The sequence below is a fragment of the Phocoena phocoena genome, chromosome 13 (assembly GCF_963924675.1).
Source record: "Phocoena phocoena chromosome 13, mPhoPho1.1, whole genome shotgun sequence".
Classification (NCBI taxonomy): Eukaryota; Metazoa; Chordata; class Mammalia; order Artiodactyla; family Phocoenidae; genus Phocoena; species Phocoena phocoena.
This window is the reverse complement of record NC_089231.1, coordinates 80,192,226-80,214,548: the sequence shown is the minus strand read 5'-3', so window position 1 is coordinate 80,214,548 and position 22,323 is coordinate 80,192,226. Positions and strand designations below refer to the sequence as shown.

The 22,323-nt window shown below is 49.6% G+C and overlaps 1 protein-coding gene across 1 annotated transcript in view; it reads right to left on the bottom strand.

The window, feature by feature from the left end:
- The window catches only part of SRRM4 (serine/arginine repetitive matrix 4), a 161,843-nt gene that overhangs the window by 14,953 nt on the left and 124,567 nt on the right, over positions 1-22,323 (bottom strand). Inside the window, exons 4-8 of the mRNA XM_065889530.1 lie at positions 20,639-20,710; positions 17,830-17,856; positions 16,008-16,058; positions 12,574-12,672; positions 9,560-9,716 (exon numbers count right to left, since the gene is read on the bottom strand). Coding sequence (XP_065745602.1) covers positions 9,560-9,716; positions 12,574-12,672; positions 16,008-16,058; positions 17,830-17,856; positions 20,639-20,710 — 406 coding nt within the window. The remainder of the gene's footprint in view (positions 1-9,559; positions 9,717-12,573; positions 12,673-16,007; positions 16,059-17,829; positions 17,857-20,638; positions 20,711-22,323) is intronic.

The following is a 22,323-nucleotide window of genomic DNA, read 5'->3' as shown; positions in this document are numbered from 1 at the left end:
TAGAAAGTTTTCTCGGTTCTAACACCACATCTCGCTCTCCCAACCCCAGGCCATTTGCCTATGCCATTTCCTCTGCCTAGAACACTGTTCCCCTCTTCCTCACTTCACATGGCTGAGTTTATTCATCTTCCAGTTTACATATCACCTCCTCTTGAAAGCCTTCTCTGAGCCCCAGGCCAGGACAGCACAAAACTCTCTACTTCACTCATTCTAACATTCACTCTTTCATTCATTCACTCATTCATGAGTGGCTTCTGTCTGCCACAGCACTCTTACTGGGGCGAGGGGGCAGTAATTGCTTGTTTTACCTCCTGTCTCCATCTGGATGGGCTGAAAGTTGGGGTCTTGAGACCAGCTTAGGGCTGGGCATGTGAGCCAGAGAGAACCTCTAGAATAAAGTTTTAGGTCCAGGCCAGTGGCAAAGAGAAGGAATGCCCTCTGCTCTTCCTCCTGGCCCTCATCAGACCTAGGACCCTCAGAGAAAGCACACAGGAGCCCAGTCTACACATGCTCAACAGCGTAAGTTCCAGGCTAAGGTGAGAAGTTCCTGACCCGAGGAGCCTTCCAGATGAGACAAGCGGTGTTGGGTCTCCTTACTCCCTTTTCCACCTTCTGCTATTCTGGGAGGTCAGGTTAAGAGATGAAATGGGTCTGGCCTCTTGCACGCAACAGGGCTGCTGGCCCATGCAGTGACTTTGCTCGGGTGCTAGAACGGTGCTCCCCCTAGGTCAGGAACTCGAAAATGGTGCCCCACTCTGGCCAGACAAATTAGAAAAGAGATATACCTTTCTCTGGGCTGAAGCAGCCCCACATCGGTTTTCACAGCTGGCTCGACAAATGGAGGGTCGGTGGGGTGTAACTCCAAGGCCAGTCACCCTTGGACAGGGCACAACCAGTGTAACATGACATGCCTAGCAGGTCCTGGAGACGCAAATCTTCTCCCCCTGTTCGGCCTGCTTTAAGGATTACTTTGAGGGCCGCGGGAAGGGGTGGTGGCCCGAAGACTTGCATTCCTGCTTCCTTCAGCTGAACTCTATGTGGTTTTGTCTTTACCAGTCTTGATGGGCTCTATCTCTGTTTCCAGGTGATAGAAACATTTTCATAAACTCAGTAGGGATGTCTGGATCGTTTAATGGCCTCTTAGCCTCAGATTCCTCCTTCTCCAGAGCTCTCCAGTCACCCCACACACGGAGGAAAGACACAACGGAGGGGGGCCAAAGGCAGACTGTGGGGTGTGTGTGTGTGAGCGTGCGTGTGTGTGCGTGCGTGTGGGAGTGATGCCATGATAATGCAGGGGAGACCTTCGTGAAGTCAAGGACTTTATGACAGGCAGATGACAGAGGCCTCTGTGCGCTCGCCTCCCATCTCTAAGTGTCTCCTTCCTCGTCAGATGTTCACTCCCCCTCCGCATGGAGGATGCAGACTGCTGCCCACTGGCTGCTGGCGTGACAGGATGGCTCCCTCGCTTTCCTCCCCGTCTCCTCATTTAGATAACAGGCCACTCACAAGTTGTCTTTGACGAGCTCTTCTTCATCCACTGGAAATTTCTCTTGTATGCACATAACTGCTCTGTGCCCCTGTAATCCCCAGCTTAGCTGCAAAACGGTCTTCAAGAGGCCCGCTGGGAGGAGTCATCCTAGACCCACTTTTGTCCAGGAACAATGCCCTCATGGTACCCGGGACCCCTGTCTAAGATCTGGGACCCTCATACCAGGGCTCTCTTCTGTGGTCCACTCTGACCCCTTCCTCCATCCCAGACTTGCCCTTCTTTTTATGTCTTCACAAAGGCCTGCTTTTGGGGCTTGGCACAAAAATTCAGCCCCTGTAAGATTTGCTTCATCACCAAGTGAAATGCGCCTGTCTTCATATGGTTCTCCTAGAAACTGAGACAGGAATTTCAGTGCTGGCCGTTTCTTTGAGGACAAGGAACTTCAGTAGGAGAGTGGGGGCAATGAACAGGGGAGAGAAGCAGCCAGATGAAGATGCGTTATCAAGCCAGCTGCCACAGAGGGCTTCTGGAGGACACCCTGGGAGCCAAGGCAGAGACAGCTCCAGAGTTAACCCCAACCAGGGAGGGAGCTGTGATATTTATACACCAGTTCCCTGCCACTCATGGGTTAAAGGCTGCACCCAAAGGGTGTCAATTCTCTAGTAGGTCCAAACTGCCACCCAGCCAAACAAAGTGGTCTTTGGCAGCCAGAGAACATTACCTGGAAGCTGGAAGCTGGCAGTGTGTGAAGTGGGGAGGGGGAGGGGATATAAATGGACGGCATCTGTCTCAACACCCCAAACCACCACTAGAAAACGGACAGGCCAAGTTATACATTGTTTCAGATATGCTTTCTTTAGCCCATTTACCGGCTAAACAAATTTATGTTCGACAATAAATTTGAATGAACTGTCAACATTTTAGAGTGGGGCAGGTCCACATAACAGCCCATTTCTACTTCATGCTGAAAAATGAGAGGATCTGGCAAGATTGAGTCGACATTCCTGCTTGGTAATAATTGGCTTGTGAGTAATCGCAGCTGCCCCTTTTGGAAGCAGCACAAGCTCTCCCGGCCCCAGGCCTTATGGGTTCCCTGCTGCTTGTATCTATTAGCTGCCTGGCCCTTGAGACAACTAAGTTTGTGACCCTCTGTTCTAAGTGTTCGCTGCTACCCAGATCTAGCTGAAAGCAGCACAGACACGGTGCAACCTGTATGTTTCATCTCTCCCTTCCATCTCCCCCATCTCTGCCCTTTCGAACCCTCTTGGACTTTGTCAATGAAAGGAACCGGGAGACAGAGTCATGAAGCCATATCCAGACCTCAGAGCTATTACAAGCTTTTCCCTTCTGGGTCAGGATTGCTAATCTCAGATTTTTTTAAGGACAAACTGGTTTTCACAAACTCACGGCCACTGGGAGAAAACAAACGAATACGTTCCCTTTATTCTCTTAGCCCCTGCCAATGTGAAGCTCCAGTTTTTGTTTTTGTTTTTCTTTTAAACTCATAAGCTTGCCTATTCTCCTTTTTCCTTAATATACTCAGCGTCAACATTCGGGTTTTTCTAATAAGTAATTAAATCCCCCCACCATGAACTCCAGCTCCTGGTGTTTCACTGGGAGTTTCTCTCAGCCCTCCAGGGAAGCCGGCACTGTTATTTATTGTTTTTGTTTCAAATCATTATTTAATCAAGAACGGGGGAAAAGGCAACCTCTCACACTTCAAAACTTACTTTCGGCTGAATTCCGAGATCAAGAGACAGCACAGCCTAATAGGTTACAAAAATACAATCAAGAAGAGAATTCCAATTAAACTGAACAAGTCCATTTACTGAACTTCAAATGGCTCCATGGAGAGATGGCTATATATTTTTTTTCCCTCCCTGCCATATGGGGGGACTGGAAATTCTCATGTGAATGTAGAGCTGCATGGCAGAGCTTTTAGCTAGAGGGTTCTGCTTATTCCTTTTTTTTTTTTTAAACCTTTTGTTTCACAAAGACATTAAGTTTATTTTCCTCATTGTTGTTCATCTTCCTTTGCACATTAATTAGGAAGACATCAAAAGACTGGATTCATTGACCTGTTAGGAGTTCATTAGAGAGGGGAGGAATGGAGAAAGACAGGGATCTGCTGAGGATGTTGGGAAGATGACAAAGTCCTTTAGGGCTGGGGTGGTCCCACAGGGCTGTGCACTGAAGTTGACCTTGGGCCTGAGGCCAGATGTCTCTCCTTCCCTCCGTCAGGAAGCTGAAGGGGACCAGCAGCTTCAACCTCATCATTTCTCGGAAGCCCCTTTTGAGGGCCCTCAGCCCACCTTTTCTTGAAAATTTCTACATGGATCCAGTCAGGCAAAATTTTCACCAGTCCAAATTGAAATGAGAAAAAAAAAAGTTCAGTGGAATGAGTTTTTCATCCAACGAAATGCATTTGATTTAAAGGCTCATCCTTTCTTCTGAGGCCATGTCTATTCTTCCTCTTCAGATGGTAAATGTCCCTTTCAGTATAGAAAATGGTGGTTTTCTTTTTCCTGTTCTTGCTTGGCAAAAGTAAAAGTTGACAATGCTATTCCGTTTTCCATTTAAAAAGAATAACTGGTCCCACAAATGCCTCAGTCTCACGGCCCCCTGCTTCCGCATTTTAGTCCCTTTGTTCTCTAAATGGCAATGAATGGCATTGGATTAGCGAGTCTCCTAGTTTGGGCAAGAGCTCACTTTTGCAGAATGTACGTGAGAACCTGGGTCAGAGGTGGGAAGGCTGGACCCTCCATACATGCTCCCTCAGCCTCATTTCCCCTGCCTTCAAAATAGGAGGCATATCCTGCCATTCTCCTAGAGTTGTTCTGAGGTTCACCTGAGATCTTGGATATAATTACGCTTTTTGAGGCCAGAGATGCTTCAAAAACATCATGTCTGCTTTTACTGGGGGCAAGTTTAACCCAGCCATTATGATGACAAATCAATAACACTAGCAACTACTGTATACTGAGGGTTATGTCCCAAGCATCAGGCTAAGTTTTGCTCATAAAACAGAAGCTGCATGAGGGTAGAAATCTCCTCTGTCTTGTTCACTGCTATTCACCCAGTGCCTGGCACATAGTAGGGGCTTATAAATGAATGGGTACCTTATCTCATTCCACCCTCACAACCGCTCTGTGCAGTAAGTATGCTTATTAGTTAAAGGTACAGATGAGGACACAGAGGCCCAGCGAAGTGAAATGACACAAGGGAAGGCAAGTAATTAAGCACCTGGACTCTGAGGGTAGACTTTCTGGGTTGAAATCCTAACTTCTCCATTTAACAGCTGTCTTTTACTTAAGTTTTCTAGGCTGCAGTTTCCTCATTGTAAAATGAGGATACTAGCGGAAGATCCCCTGAAAGGCTATCATGAGAAATGCATGAGATGACACATGTAAAGAACTCAGCCTAGCACCTCGCACATAGTAGGTGCTCAGGAAGCATGAGTTATGGCTGTTATCCAGTCTCATAGGGAGATGAAATCAAGAACTCTGGAGTATCCGAATCTGCTTCAAAGTTCCTGTCTTCATCACTGTCACCTCCTGCTTCCTACTATTCACAAGTTTCATGAGGTCCTCTTTTACGGAGCCCAAGTTTTGCCTTTTTTTTTTGCCGTATCTGTGCTGATTTTTGTTGGCAAGGGTTATGTGGCAGCTGTTGGCTTGCTAGAGGCAGAAGGAGGAGAAAGGAGGAGACTGCCCTCTCCTGGGTCTAATTTCAGTCTTGATCAGCCCCCTTTAGATTCCCCCTCCAATTAGGATAGACCTCACAGAGGAGCCCCTGCTAGAGGACAGGGCGTGGCCAGACCTTGGGGCCACCAACCTCTCTGTCATCCAATAGGCCCTCTGGCTATCACAGTAAGCTTCTGAGATACAAGCCATGATTCATACCAGCTCCCCTTCCTACTCATTGGGTTACTGACCTAAGTCACTTCACCTCTCTGAGCCTCAGTTTTTCCATCTGAAAAATGGTGATAATGATGGCATCTACTTCAAAGAACTGTCTTGTGAATCAAATGAGAAAAAAAAAAAAACCGTGTAAAGTATGTGACAGTGCCTGGCACACAGTGGTATTTTGCTATCTCAGTAGCCATCTCAATTGGGTGAACTCCTACTCATCCTTCAAAGCCCAGCTCACATGTTCCTTTATTTGTAAAGTCCTCTCAGACACCAAGATCTCTTAGACATTGGTCCTTCCTCTGCGGTCCTACTACATATTGTACTTGCTTCCGTCACCTCCAGGGGTGATATTCAAAATATTCAACAACTGGTTGAGTGTGGGTACTGCCCCATCTGCAGGTAGCTGGCCTTGGCACTGAAGGGCTGCCAGGTATCACCGTTTATCTGCTGGACTGTGAGAAGGTCCAGAAGGTACCAGAGGAGGGAAGGGATGGCTTTGTTGACTGGGGGATGGGTGGTGACAGGGTCTGTTTGTCAACTGGTGTGCAAGTATTTGAATATTTGAACAGTGGGGGAGTACTAGCGTTCACTGACTCAGTCTCAGCCCTAATGACAACGCTTATCCTGCTGCATTGCAGCCTTCTGTTGACCGCTAGATGGTGAGCTCTGGAATTCAGGAAGCCTGTTTATACATCTCTCTGTCTCCCTAACACCTTGAACAGAGTTGACTGAGTGTAGATAAGGAACAAATGAGGCCATGAAGGATTCACTCCTTGGGACCCTCCATTTGGATTTGGGCTCTGACCAAGAAAGAGGGCTTCAGGTTATCTTTAGCTCACCAACTAGGATTTTAACAAGATACAACCCACTTCTGCATATTCATGTATGCAAACAGGCCCCCTTGATGTAATGTGCCCACCCCTGATTTTTAAAGAGCTCTGCATATGCGATGCCCACCATGGAGTGTGGCAGGAACCATGGCATAGGAGACCCCTCACGCTTGGGCTCCTGTTCACCTCCAGAACCCCCAGAACCCCATCTCCTTCCCTGGAATTCTTTCTCCATCCTGATTCCAGCCTTTGTTTCCTGCTTCCACTGGCTAGTTTCTCAGTTGTCACCTCCTCTGCCCTAACCTAACCCTAACCCCAATTCCCTTCCCTGCCTGCCTACCTCCTGTCCCATCTCAGCATTCACTGTTGTGCATTGTCTTTTACAATTTTTACCTTGTCTGTCTTCCTTTTAAGAAAGCACAGGCTGTTTCTTATTCACTGGATCCTGAGAGCCACATCAGAGCTGACCCTTTATAGATGCTTAGTAGATAACTGGTAGATTTGAACAAGTGATGGAATGGGTGACTCAATGACAATGACTGTGCTGTTCTCTTCAGCAGAGAGCTCAAAAAGATCTTGGGGCCAGGACTCTTGGAAAATCTTTGGTCCAATGTGGTATCCTCTTCCATCCCTGCCTGTGCAGGAGAGAGGATGAGAAAGAGCCCAGCATGGAGAGCATCCAGAGGACCAGACTTGAGGGGCGTCTGATGCCCCAGGAGTCAGGCAGCCACGAGCAGGGTGGGGCTAGCCATTTGGGCTGCAGCTGCCACTGAGGATGGGAGGAAACTGAAAGCAGGGGAAGCAGGGCTTCTAGCTGTGGTCTCAACTCATCCACAGACTAGCCTGGAACCTGGGCCTGGAACCATTCTACTATTACTACTCCACTACTGTCGTTGCTACTACCATTACTACTTCCATGGTTAATCCTGCTGCTGCTTCTATCCACCGCCAGCAACCTAGCACCTACCACGTGCCTGTTACAGTCTGAAAGTCTTACTTACGTTGAGTCATTGCATGCTCCCAACATTCCTCTTATGAGGTAGGTCTTATTATTTTCCTCATTTTGCAGATTTGGAGAAAACTGAGGCACAGAGAGTTTGTGTAACTTGCTCAAGATTCCACGGCTGGGAAGTACAGAGCCAGCATCTGGAATGTTTTCATCACAACACCTGCTTCTATTTGCTGATCTCTGTCCCTGTGCCGAGCACTGGGCTCGACTATGTACAAAATCACTCTGCTTCTGTCCCCAAAACAAGGCTTTTGAGGAAGAGGTTTATTATCTGCAGTTTTTTTTAACAGATGAGGAAAGTGCAGGTCAAAAAGGTTTAAACAACTATCCCCAGCTCACAGCCAGGATTTGACCACATAAACACAGTCCCAAGTTTTTAACAACTCCGACCTGCCATAGCCCGTGGAAGTCATTTTTCTCCTGTGAGTCCAGGTTCTCTGTTTGGAATCAGGGTATTGGATTAGGTGAGCTCTTAAGGCCTCTGCCTTCTAGGTGCGGATGAGCTTTCTGCTCTTCTAATAGCAGCTGGGCCCTAAGAACCAACAGCCAATCTGGTACCTCACTCACTGGTGTGGGAGGACCACAATTTTGGGGTAGGGGGGGAGTCAACATTTGGCTTTTTGCAACACCTCGCACCTGACTGGTTAGGAAACCATCCCAGGTGAGAAAACACAAGCCAGTTGCTCCCAATGGCACTTTTTAATGAGGGTCAGTTAGGGCCACCGAACGGGTTGCCATAAATACCATGACCAGGGAGACGGGGTGGATTTTACCAACTTAAAACCATTCTTCCACCTCTTATTGCTTGTATTTTCAATTTATTTCTACCTTTGCAACAATTCCTTTGGGACACAAATGGGATAACCATGCTCATTTTCCAGTTGAGGAAGCTGAGGCTGGGAGGGGTAAAAGGATTTGTCCTGCCAAGCCAAGACTTGCCCCCAGGCCTCCGGACTCCCTGCTTTACTGGAAAGACCTTTCATAGGACATTCGTGGAGGGGAGAATGCAAGTGAGCATCTACCATCTGCAAATACTGAGCAACTACAGGTATCTCTACAAAGGAAGGCCCTGAGGTGAGTTGTGGATGACTCCAGCTAGGTAGAAGATTTGGGCAAAAGGAGACCTTGGTGATACATGGTGCCTTTACTGGTAAAGAAGAGTTTCCCAGAATGCACTGGAGATATAACTATTGTGTCAACCAGACCCAACCAGTGCTTATCACCTTCTCTTCCTTGACCTCTCAGCAAGAACCCCTGAGTTATTCCTTACTTCCACCTCATCCTTTCTAAGGGAGCAGCTCTCTGAAATTTTCAGATTTATGCCTAGCTAGAGGAGACAGGTCCCTTCCCAGCTGTTAGCTGTAAGCATAGGGTACGTCTGTGTGGAATCTCCTCCTATTTGTGTGTCTGTCCCTTTAGAGTCTACAAAAGGCCTTCACGTGATTTCTGTTATTGGATATCCCCAACAATCCCACATGGAAGTGATATTATTTCAAATTTACCAATGAGAAAACTAAGTTTCAAAGAGGTTAAGTGACTTTCTCAAAGCCACACAGCTAGGAAGTTGAGCTCAGACCCAACTCCAAATCCCTTGCTCAGCAAACTTCCTGGCATCGAACTGTCTGAAGTTGTATTCCAGGCCTCCTTCTTGACCTGAGGGACTGTTGCGTGATCCCATTCAAGGCTGGGTTCCTCGACTGGATTCGCTCTTGCTTTACTCAGTGGCTTCACTCCAGACCTTAACCCTTCTGAGCATCGGCTTTTCTGTCCCACCTGTGGAAGGGACTAGTGAGGGCAGCTGCATCCTCAACTCCCTGAGATCTTGTGTGGACACGAGAGGCCGAGTGCTATCAGCTCCTTGGAGGAAAATTCTCGCATACATTCAAGGCCGAGCTTACACAGGTGACATCAAACCCCAGCTGCTCGTCAGTGCTGCAGCCTAGCTGTCAAAGATGCAGACGTCACCGCAAAGCTGCAGTGCCTCTGCTGCCTCAAAGACCCCCTCTTTTCCTTCCTCCCCAAAGAAACCTCCTGTGGTGTCTCATACATGCTTTCCTGCAGATGTCACTCTGGAGGCCAACATGTACTTTCCAAGTTCCCCTGACAAAGAGCCGGGGGCTTCGGGTTTTTCCTGTCCCCCCAAGCCCTCACTTCCCAAGCCGCCAAGCCGAGTGCTGCCAAAGGCTGGTGAATGACCATCTGGTTAATCAATAAGGAGGTCTGAAACCAGTCGGATATTTGCCCAAAACTGAATTAAAATGTGTCATACACTGCCCTGAACTTGTGCCTCCACCCCCTCCAGGCTGTGCGGAATACTTACTACACCCCTGGCCGACAGGAAGCTGAGCATCTGCAGGGGCTGGCTGGGCGCGGGGCTGGACCGGGCCTCAGGGCTGGCCTTGCAGAAGCTCTTGGAGCAGCGGCGAGAATGCCTTCGGCGGGACTTCCGCCCTTCCTCGGGGGACTGGCCACGGTGCCTGGGTGCAGGAGAGAGAAAGCTGAGGGTCTTTTGATGGAGAGCATGGCAGAGAGGTGACTGAAGGACCAATAGGATCTGAGGACAACAGAGCATGTTTGGGTGTGTCTGTATGAATTACGTGTGCAGCCACCCACCCACCCACCCATCCATTCATTGATTCTCTCATTTGTTCATTTGACAAATGTTTATTCATGTACCTGGCACTGCTGTGGGGGCCGGGGATGCAGCTGTGAAGACAGGAAGGGTCCCTATCTTGAGGTAGTTGTGTGCCTGTGTGATTGTCTAGCTGCTTGCCTGTGTCTGTGACTGTGTGCATGTCTGGGTGTGTCCATCTGTGTTTTCATGTGTTTGTCTATAAATGTAGCTGCTTATATTTGTGTGTCTTTGTGTACGTGACTTTACCATCTGTGAAACAGAGGCATCTTATTGACTGTCACCCAAAACGTAAAAAGAAAATATCTGACAAAACCAACAAAGATGCCTCCGCAAGCCTGTCACATCTAGATCTGGCTGCCTGTCTGCAGTGGAAACCAAAGGAATCTCTGACTCCTCAGAAAGGGTGTGTCTGGACCCTGCATTACCTGTGAGCTCTGAGTCACAGTAGTGATGAAAATAACACCTTGTGGATTTGCACGGCACCTGTAAGCCCCTCTGCAGGTGCTTTCACAGGCCCCTCTACAACTTGAAGACATACACAGGGCAGATATTACTTTATTTTCAGATGAGAGAGCTGAAGCTCAGAGATGTTTAGGGACCTGCCTGAGGTCACACAGCTTGTAAGTGGTGGAACGAGGGTCCCCGTGGGAACCAATGCCTCTGGTTCTTGCGCTGGAGTGTCCCTCTCTGCTCTGGGGCCTCCAGGTCACTTTTCTACGGAGTGTGTGGCCCGAAGGCCAGCTCTCAGGTTGCTCCCACCTGTGCTGTAGTGCCTCTCAGCCCAACAGGCACTGGGGAGCTCGGGCGGCAACAGCAGCGGGAGATGTGACAGCAGCAGGAGGGCTGGGGCCAGGGCTGCGAGGTGAGCCCTCTCCCGAAGAGGTAAGCTTTGGAGAAGGTAGAGTGGAGCGCGCCGAGAGTCAACAAGCAGGCCCTGCACCGCCCTCCAGCCCAGGCCTCAGGCTGAGTCACACAGACCTGGGTCCTGGTGTCAGCTCTGCCAGTCACCGTGACCTTGCTCGGACCCCTTTGCCCACCAACACGCAGGTTTCTCGGCTGTAAATGTCTGTAATGCAGTTGAGCTCAGTGCGTCAACACCCTCCAGATAAAGCCCACTGGGGGCGCCCTGTACTTGAACAAGCATCGTTACTGCTCCCTGCAGTGGCAGGGAATGCGCGTCACGGGGGAGTGGAGGACGTCTCTGTCCGAGGGTGTTAGAGAGAACCTATTATGAGCACATGGTCGGGGACTCTGGGAGCACGCAGAGAGCTGGCTTTGGCCTGGACCGGGTGCTGTCAGAAAGCGGAGGTAACTCTCTGATTGGGTGTCTGAGGTCAAGGCTACAACTGGTAAAGGAGCGGCAGTCACTCACGTTTGCCAGGATGGAGAGATGCTGGGTTACTTTTGGGTTCTGGACAAAGTTCCTGTTTTGTCTGGGCTCGGACCTGATTACAGAAGGGTCTTGTTGTTGTCTGGACCACTCAGGCTCACAGAGCAGCCTTGTGCGATGGTGATGCCCTTTGAAGCTGCTGCTGTCCAGTGGGAACACCAAGGCTCCAGTACTCGACGCCAGGGGCTGCTTTCTCCTTTCAAACGCTTTTACACCTGGCTCCACATTCACATCACCTGGGAGATTTAAAAATCTCGCTGCCCTGGACCTACCTCATCTGGATTCGATCAGAATGTGTGGAGCTGGGATCCAGGCACTGGTATTTTTAAAACTTCCAAAGTGACCACAGTGCAGCCAAAGTGGAGAAGCTCTGGTCTAGCTCACGGTGTGACTGGGGTGATTAAGAGAGAGAACGTATTTGCAGCTGCAGCACAGCGCCTGGCCCGGGGTAGAATTTAGGTACATATTTCTCCTCCTCTTTCCTCTAGACGTTCTGACTTCACTGGGATGCAGTGGGACCGGGACAGTGAGATTTTTAAACCTTCCCAAGTGACGTGCCCACGTAGCCAAGTGTGAGAAGCACTTAAGAAAGAATAAAGGAGCCTCTGACATCTGGAAGCTGGCCTGGTACCATCAGGGGGCCCTTGATGTTCCCACTGGTCTCAACAATGTCAAACGCCAGCCTCAGCGAAGCCCCACTCCCTCCCCTCACCCACAAGAACCTCTTCCTCTTCTCAGGCCAGGGCAGCCAATGTGTCAGCAAAAAGAGGTTCCAGGTTAGGAGAAACCAGACTCGGAAGGGCCTCAGAGCTAGGTACCTTGTGCTGTGTGGCCTTTCATAGGTCACTTAGCTTCTCTGTGCTTAGAACAACCCTTAGTGAGAGACAGTCAAGTGCAGAGCCAGATGCCCCAGTTCAGTCCTAAGCTCTGTCACTTAGTAGCTACGTGCCTGGCAAGTTCCTTAACCTCTCTGTGCCTCAGTTTCCTCATCTCTAAAATGGGGATGACAATAGTGCCTCCTTCGTAGGGCTGGAGAGGGGATCACACAGGGGATCAGGAAGAGTGCTCAGTAGCTGGACACGGAAGCACGGTGTTATCGAGTCCTGTAGGTGGGGGCAGCGGTCCGTCTGTCTGCAGCCCCTTCTCTACCGGGAAGTGCAGACAGCCTGAGTGCAAGGCGGGGGCGCCCCTCTGCTGGGAAAGCGGCCTCCCCAACAGTGACAGTGGGAGGCAGAGCTGACGGTGACCGCGTCTCAGACGGGCTCTGGGCAGATGCCGGGGTGAGGAGGTGCCTCAGGGAGGGGGTTACCTGCTGTCACAGCTTGAGGAGCGGGACTCCGAACTCTGAGACCGCGAGGGGCAGTGGTGATGACGGTGGCGGTGAGACTTTCGGGGCCGGCTTCGCGATCTTGGGGCGGGTGGAGGGTGAGAAGAAACAAATCAGAGAGAGAGACGGAGAATTTCTGACCTTGTTACACACATCTTTCTCTTGCGCCCGAGTCACTGTCCCTCCCAAGGCCATGCATCTCCCCCGACCGGCCCCTTGCATCACCCTCGCCTCCCGCCTGTGTAACCAGCCATCCCTAACACAAGAGAGCAGAAAGGGGTCGTCTGGGGGAGACGGCCTGCCCCCCAGGGCTCTGCTGGGAGCAGAATCGTCACCTCTCCCTCGCCTGAAGCAGGAGTCTCGATTTCACACGGTTTCACGAACCAGTCAGATACCATAATGTGTGTATCAGTCACTCAGAAAATACCAACCAACTGAAGGGTATGGGCTAAAGAAAGTGTTTTGTCTCCAGAATAGTGCCGTGGTGCTGTATCTTCTAATTTTTCAAGTGAATATAGAAGTTGAGCTTTTTATGTAAATTATTCCTATTTTAAATGGAAGCTCTTTTTTTTTTTTTTAAAAAAAGACACAGTTTGGGGCTAACAAAACACATTTGCAGAATCCATTAGGCCTTTGGGCTGCCAATCTGTAACCTCAGCCCTGGAAAGGTAAGTCTGGATTCTTAGCATGGAGTCAAAAGCCCACTCTCAGAGGGAGTTACAAACATCATCGACAACAAAAATTACACTACCAATAACTGTTACCGCTGCCACTAAAACTGGTGCTATAACAGGTTACTTCAGCTTTCTCTAAATAATAATGATGACTCAGAAGTAGCAGTAGCAGTGGCAGTGGTCACTGAGGATGTACAAGGACTGTCAAATAGTTTGGGCCAAGTCAGGAAGCCAGTGGGAGTTAGAGATGATTCTATTGTGAGGTACCTTGGTTATCCCAACAAAAGACTCAGGGATTCTGGTAATGTGATCATCAGACCATATCCCTTCCCTGTTTAAAGCCCTCCCATTGTCCTTACGTCAAGTCCAAGCTCTGACCTTGAACCCCAAGCACCTTCAGGAGCCAGCCTCTGCCTAGCTCTCCAGCCTCCTTGCCTGGCATCCAGAGCCCTGGTTTGAAAGGCTCAAGCAACCCCGAGGTGCTTGTATTCTGGCTCACACATTTCCCACATTTTACGATGCCCTGATGGTGGTGATGGGGATGGTGGTGATGGGGATGGTGGTGATGGGGATGGTGGTGATGGGGATGGTGATGATGGGGATGGTGATGATGGTGATGGTGGTGATGGTGGTGATGGGGATGGTGGTGATGGTGATGATGGTGATGGGGATGGTGGTGATGGGGATTGTGGTGATGGGGATGGTGGTGATGGGGATGATGGTGATGGGGATGATGGTGATGGGGATGGTGGTGATGGTGACGGTGATGGTAGGTAACCCGTCTCTAACACATACTGCCTGCCAGGCACTGGGTTCTAAGCATTTTCCTTAAATGGACTCATCTACTCCTCAAAACAACCTACAAAGTGGATTCTCTTATTACTCCTATTTTACAGATGCAGAAACCAAGGCACAGAGAGATTAAACCACTTGCCTAACCTGCAGCCTAGAGTGGTTACCTCCATCCTTTGCCCCAGCCTAAGTTGCCCCTCCCTCAGGAAGCCTCCCCTCACCACCACGCCCTCTTTCCTGCACCCGGGCTCCCACCTCACCCAGGGCTTCCATCTGCCACTGCTGTGCTGTGACCTGTCCCACATCTGTCCCCGGTATCCTGCTGCGAGCTCCTCGAGGCCGGGAGGCACATCTGTCTAATCTCTGTCCTCGGGCCCCCGCACAGGGCCTGACACCTGTTAGGGCCTCTCTAAGGGATGCTGAATGAGAGGAAGTAAGTTACACCAGTGGTGCCCTGTTTACAAGCCGCCTTAACTAACCACGGACCTCGGCAAGAACCACCACCTGATCTCAGGGGTGCCTCGCGTTTCTTGCTTCTCCGTCTCCTGACTCTCGTTTTTTGGCTTTCACAACCTTCTTTTATGTCCCACTAGTGATTTCTGAGACTCGTCCATCTCTTGGCGCTGGGCAGGGTGGCCACCTTGCTGCCTTCAGGCAGGCGGTCCGTGCCTCTGTCGTGATCTTCCCACGCAGCCCCCAGCTCAGTGACTGTCTAGACCACAGCTCCACAGACAAGCCATGCTGAAGCCTCTGAGAACAGGCTCTGTCTGTGCTTAGCGTGATAAGAAAGCGTGACCAATGATTGCCTCTTGACGTGAACTGAACAAGCTTGATGATCGGGAAGTTCTTCCCTGAGCTAACTCACAGCTCTATTGCTTCCTTCTGGAGCGTTCCCCAGGCCCCCGTGGTGGTGTCTGAAATGCCTTCTTTCGCACTGGCCTTGGGTGAGGCGCTTCAGGCCGGCAAAGCTGAGCGCCAAGCCCTGCTTCCTCTTTTCCCTCCCCAGCAGCCCACTGACTCTCATCCCACTGCCTCTGATTCTCGCTTTAGAAGCTTCTTGGTGGGAGATAAAATGTTAGTTGATTGGAAAACACACTCACTAACATCTGCAAGGGTATAAAGTAGATGGGTTGTAACCAAATCTACTTTTAATTTGGCTGGGAACTGAACTCTTCAGGCAGCGCTGGCTGGTTTGAATTTCTACTACCAGCTATAAACCGTGAACCAGCTAGGACCCAAGGCCGGGGGAAGGAGCTCCCCTGATATCTCCATGCTCTAAGCCCAGAGGCTGGGGCTGGGACTCACATGCACACACATGTGTGTGCACGCATGTGATCACGTCCCGTTACCCACCTGTACACACACAGCGCACAGGTAAACCCCATCCCGCCCCTTCCCTATGAGTAATGCACACAGATTAAGTGGTGCACACGCCGAGGGCACCGAACTAGCACACAGTAGCAGACAGGGCACTACATGCATGCTATTCATGCTCACATAAGCACGGGCACACATACGCATTCGTGTGAACACAGATATATACCCCCCCACACACACTATGCACCTGCGTTGCACACAAATGTTCGCACGATGGAAGAATGTACAGGTAGTATTTACACAGTGCGCGCTACACGTATACGCACCACGTACAAACGTTACACAACGCACACAGGCACACAGAATTCACACACATGCACACCGTTCACTTTCATGCAGACACAGACACGCATGCACACACACACATCACATACACAACCTTATGTACCCATGCACGACAAACCCACGACTGCAAGTCTACAGAGTTCTGCTTCCCCTTCCTTCTCCCCTCTTGTTCGCCCACCCTCCTCTCCCGGTCCCCGCTTCTTTGGCAATTCTAACCCTCTGGCTGTTCACAGGTCAGTCCCCCACCTCCCCAAGCTGGACAGTGCGTTGCAGGTGGAATCTACTTACTGTTTTTTGTGCCTCTTCTCTTCCCTTCTTTTGTTTTTTGGGCTGCAGGAGCTGAATGGGAAATGGCCAGTTACCAAAAGATGCAAAATTCTAGCGAGAGATAAAGTGGTCAAGATGCTAAACACGCGGTGGCCACTAGATTCAGGCAGTTTGGGAATGGACGCCGATCGTTTCTAAGATCAGAGCAGTTGCTGCCAACGTTTTCGCCCAGTGGGTTCAGCTAGACACACTAGCCCACACGTACAGACTGGGGATGGGGGACGGAGGATGCTAAGATCAGCGCTGGTAGCTTCACAATAACCGCAGTAGCAAAGGTCATCATATCTGCCATGCTTTGAGGCTTTCTTATCAGGTAAGCGCTGTGCTAATACCTCTTGGCAATAATCTCATTTCATTCTCCCTACAACCTATGGGCAGTGGCACATTTAATAAGCACTCATTTTCCAGAAATAGAAACTGAGCCTTAGACGGGCTAAGAAACTTGACCAGGATCACACAGGTGAGCTGGAAAGTGGCCCCAGACCATGGGTCCCCAGGGCCCGTCCTCTTGACTGCTGTCCAATCAATTTCTAAGAGAAAAGAATGGGATATCCAGGGAGCTGCTCTAAAGCCTCATGAAGTTCGGCAGATTCTGAAACGTTCCGCTCGCGAATATTCGAGCATCTGTTTTCTTTTAAAGCCACAGTACTGGGGTGTGGGCAGAGTGGACAATTACGACTCAGGGTCCCAGCATCATCAGAGGCCCCAGACGGCGAACACTATTTGGTAGTTCAAGCCAGACCGGCGTCAGAGGGGCACCAGGAACGTGTCACTGACCTAAGTCCTGGGAACGAGAAAATTCGATTTCACCCAACTGAAGTCGCACCTTGACACATGTCTGGGACTCAGCCTGGGAGGTGGAGAGCCCAGGACCTCACTGAACGATCCAAATTCACATCCTGGCTCTGCTACTGAGTCGCTGTGTGACATCAGGCAGGTTACCTGTCCTCTTGAAGACCCAGTTTCCTTGCCCTTAAAATGCGGCCATTGCTCAAGCTGTTGGGCTGAGCGGACGGACGACATTGGTTATCAGTGTCTACTTGTTCACCGAATGAATGAAAGGCCTTTGCACTCTGCCAGCTGCTGGAATTGTGCTATTGTTATTCTGGAAGCCACGCAAGGGTGCCCTGACCCTCTATCTGACAGATTTGGGTTTGAGTTTTGGCCCTGCCACCTTCTGACCGTGTGTCTGTGGACATGCCTGCCACACCTCCTGAGTCTTAGCTTCTTCATCTGTAAAATGGAAATAATAAGGATATCCACCACACAGCGTTGTGATGGGGATTAATGGAGATTAAATACACACACGCATGGAAAAGGCTTAGCACAGGATCTGATTTATAGCGAGTACCCCATAGGTGACAGCGTTATGTGTGCTCACCCTGTGCTTCTAGTACTCGGCCTCTGTCCCTTGGCTAGGATCTGGGAAGGCTTTGGTGGCTGGCGTGTCTGGGGCTGATGCTTCTCTACATGCCCCAACCCAAGATTTCAACCAGCGGTCAAACAAACAGACCCTGGCAAGGGTGGCGAGACCTGCTAGGGAGAGGAATCGGTAGGAGCTGCTCTGGCAGCTGCCACCTGGCCTGGGGGAAACCGAAAGTCTGGCTTGGAACTTTCAGGGAAACCAGATCATGGCCTTCATTTCAGAGGAAACTGAGGCCCAGGAAGATGAAGGGGGCGTGAACGCAGAGGTAGAGGCAGAGAGCTTGACCCTAGATGCTGCCTAAACCTGGTTAGGAAAGCAGAAAGCTAAGCAGGTAGCGAGAGGCAACAAGATGCTTACCTGTGCCTTCTCTTCTTGGAGAATGACCTGATTGAGGGCAAAAAAAAAAGAGGAAGAGACAGAGGGAGGAAGGAAAGGAGAGAGATGGGGAGGGAGTGAAAGAGAGGAAGGAAGAGGGAAGAAAGGAACAGAGGGAGGGAGGGAAGAAAATAAAAGTGAGTCTGAAGTTTCTTTTCCTGGGATGGATGTATCAGTGCATTTGTGATCAGGCTACAAGGGGACCGGGACACCTAGCAAATCCTCCTGTTTTAGATTTGAAGATCATATGGGAAACATTGGTTTGCATTTTGAATTTCCAGGTCAAAACCTATCAGTGTTTCAATCCTCACCCAAATTTGTCAGTAAGCCTGTCCTGGAAAAGGTTGCATGAGGGGCCAGAAGAGAGTCCCTCTGCCTCGTCCCTTCCCCCAAGTCTCACGTTGGTCTTTTCTCTCCCTAGTTGTGGATTCTTCTTCATCATCATCATCATTATTTTCATCTTCATGGGACAACCGACTTCCACATGTGGAACTCTTTACTGGTGGCCAGACTCCGTGCTAAGCATGTCTCCATACAATCTCATTCAACCTCTTCCCCAAACCTGTGAAGTACTATTAACAACCATTTAACAAAGACAGTGAAGCTCAGAGAAGTTAGTTAAGTTGCCAAGGGCCACACAGCTTCACCTACGTAACCCCGATTCATTCTTCAGAGCGCCACACAGATGTCACCTTCTCCTTGTAGCATTTTCCAATCCACGCAGGCTGGTTTGGCGCCTCCTCTCTGTTCCCACAAACCCTGGGTGAGCTTCTGAGCTTAGCCTGACTACGGTACAGACTTCTGCGTAATATGACTACCGTTTTCCCCACTAGAACGTGAGCAACTTGAGGGCAGGGACTGGGCTCTAGTCACTGTTCTGTTCTCAGGCCCGTGAATCCTAATTCGTGACACACAATGGGTATTCAATAAATACGTGTGAAAAATGGTATATATATATATATTTTTTAACCCTGAAGGCTTAGTTAATTGAAAGGGAGAAAAAAAAGCTCAATGCGTCCTCTACCCCTACATCCCAGCTCCAAAAAGTCAACCATCACTAAGCAAACATTTCAGGAACTTGGAGAAAATGGACTAGAAGTAGAGTGATGCTCAGTAGATGAGGGTTTGGGAAGAACTGGCATCTGTATTTCCCCCTCCTAATTCCCCATGTTATGGTCCTTCTTCGCTCTAAACCTCCAACAACCCCTGTAGCCCCCAGAAAGAGAGCCTGTTTCTAACCCTCTGGCCTAGTCTCTTTCCCATGAGAAGAAGCCCTTGAGTAAGAAGCCACCTGGCTCCCAAGATTCATAGAGAAAAATGCTCCTGCTTCGCACCCAACCCCTAAACTGGGACAAACTGCTCAGCATAGTAAGGTGACGGCAGCCTGTGGTCACAGGCAGGCCCTGCCTCGACCAAGGACTCTGTGTTGGGGAGGTTTCGAACACCAAATTAGCAACATTTTACAATTGGTTTGCGCCCACACCTTGTCTTGAGCACAAACTCAGAGAGCATCAGTTGGCGTGTTTGGGCAGGTGGTAGACATAATAGGTGAGACGAAACTGAGTTGAGACCTTTCTGGCAACAAGGGCTGAAAGGCAACCACACCCCTGGGTTGGGAAAAGCCACGCGGGGGCTACTTTGAACGAGAGGGTGAGATGCGGTGGGGAGGGGAACCCACATGACCTCTTACCTTTTGTTCTGCTGTGATGGTTTAATTGCACAAATAATCCACCACCCGTGTAGGAAAATTGGAAGATACAGATAAGCAAAAATAAAATATAAACCACTCTTTCCCTGTCATCCACAGCCAACCACAGCAAATACCTTAACTTACCAAGACAGCTTCAAACTCTCGGAGCCCAGGGGGCCACACAAGCCTTGTAAATGTGTGTAGATGGAGGGGAGCAGGTTAGGTGGGGACAATGCGGCACCTCCGCTCTGTCTAAACGCACAGCAACTCATCAGCTCCAGCTGACGGCTGCCTGTGGGAAAACTGGTCCAATGAAGAGAGAGCTTCTGATTTTACAGAGGAGCAGGAAACCTTTGATTTTTGTATTGTGAAATCTTTCGATTATAAAATGTTGGCTCGGTCCATTAATCACAGATTTGAGACCTCTGGCATATAGCCTTCCTGTCTTTTATTTTTCCCCATAAGCATACGTGTGTGTGTGTGTGTGTGTGTGTGTGTGTGTGTGTGTGTGTGTGTACATGCACATGTGTATAGTGAGCTCCTTTGGGACTGTGTGTCCAGTTCCTAATGCCCCTTAACCACTGTCCACAAGGGTGTATGATCCAGAAGCCATGTTTCACAGGATCCCATTCTCTAGGACATAGTTGGACCAACCAGAAAGGTCTCTCCTTGGGAATTTGGAATAAGGAACAAGACCGAGAGATACTGGATCTTCCTGTGGCTGGGTCTGCAACATGAAGAGACAGGAACAGGGTGCAGGGTCCACATCCCCCTGTGTGCACTAGGGGGTTCGGCTTGGGTTGTGTCAGCTTTCCATTCATCGGTTCTAGTCCCTCACTGAGGCCGGGCTGGTCCCTGAGACATTCCTGTCTCCTTAGAACAAATCCCCCTCTGGCCTGAGTTAGCATTAGTGGGCCTCTGGTCCTTGCAACCAGAGTCCCAAGTTAGACGAGATACAAATACACGACAACACATAGATGAGTATTTTTTATAAATGAAATGATAGGCTTCCAAATGACCTTTCAGTGCCATCCACTGTCACCTCCACCCTCACCCCAGTGGGAACATCCCCGTTTATTTGCAGAGGAGGAAGGACAGTACCTGTGTCTCTTATGTTTCTTGGAACTTTTCTTCTTCTTTTTCTTGACAGGCGATGGGCTATATGATGGGGACCTGCCGGGGAGGGGAGACACACTTCAGAGGGAGGCTTTGAGGGACACGGTTGGTTTCACAGAGACCCTTCTCCAGCCCCCAGACATGCCTCAGGTCTTTCAGTAACACACATCAAGGATGATAATTTGTAGAGTTAGTTTGCATTTGTTTCAAATGTTATCATGTGTTTTACTACAGGTATTATCTCAGTTAATCCTTCCACACACTTCTTAGGTAGGTATAATTGCTACCCTCCCTTTTCAGACAAAGAAAGCGGGGTTCAGAGAGGTAAAGTGACTTGCCCAAAGACACACAGCTAAGAAGGTGGGTGAGCTGAGATTCAAATTGAAGACTCACTGATCCCAGGGGCTTTGCTCTCAATCACTATAGCACCCATAGCTGCCCTCCTGGTCAGGCCATAAGTATTTATTTTTGTCTGCTGCTCTCTTCCAAAACTGCACATACTTTAAAGGTCTCTCCTCTGCTCCACCCTGTGTCTCCCTGGTGAGACCAAACCCCTGCAGGAGATCTTGCCAGGATGCACTCAGCACGGTGGTGCCATGAAGGGGTAACCCGAGAAACAGAGACGCCCTAGGATCATGGTTATGACTCAAGGCTGATGTTCGGGTAACCCGAGTTCCAATTCTGACTCTACCATTAATTTATAAGTCACCTCAGGCATGTCACTGCTCACTCCAAGTCTCCTGTTCTCCCACTGATAAAATACCAACGTTGAAGTGTATCAGGAGCTGCAAACTCAATGCCAACACAGGCCTGCCTCTCAGATAGCTTAAATGGATGCAGCAGGTTGCGGGGGGCAGGGGGGAGCAGGGGAGACAGTAGGGAGTGGTGAGGCCTGTGGTGAACCAGAGAGCACCTGACCCAGGGGTATGGCTACTTCTCAGATCAGCTGAAGGTCCAAGGTAGGAATGTAGGCCTGGGCTTCTAGAGCTCCTTCCTTTTGAATAGAAGTTGCCAGAAAAACATATTTTCATATGACAGCTCCTGGTTTTAAAATATGGCCACCAATTAAAAAGACAAAAAACACTTTGCAGGTCAAATAAAACGTGTCTGCAGGGGTTATGAAGGGTTAAGAAACAATCGGACTTAGGGAATCATAGCGCTTGTCCCCAAAGAGTGCTCACTGAACATACTGAATGAATGAATGAATGAACGATGGGAGCCTGATCCCTCTGGTTTCCTTCTTTGATGTGTTCTCCTGTCCATACCTAAAATCAGGAAGCTCAGGCCACTTACCCCAATTCCACCCCTCGCCCTGGAATGGCTGGAACTCACGGTCTTCATTCACAGTCCCCTCTGGGTCCTCTTTGGGCCTAGCCCCTTAGAACTAGGTGAAAGGGGTGTGGAGGGAACAGGGCCCCAGAAAACCTCGAGTTAGGGCCTGAGTCATTCAGACTCTGCTCTCTGCTGCCCCCTGCAGGCTTCTTCAAATACTGCCTCCAAGGTTTGCTGGGATTTTTAACTTGCCCCTCTAAGGAACATCTCTTTGACCACCCCTTGGGGTGTGGAACACTGAACCTGCTTTTAGTCTAGGGATTGACAGCCTAGAAGAAACTCTGACAATATTTTTAAATACAAAAAAATTAAAAGGTACTGTACATAGAAAAACCTCA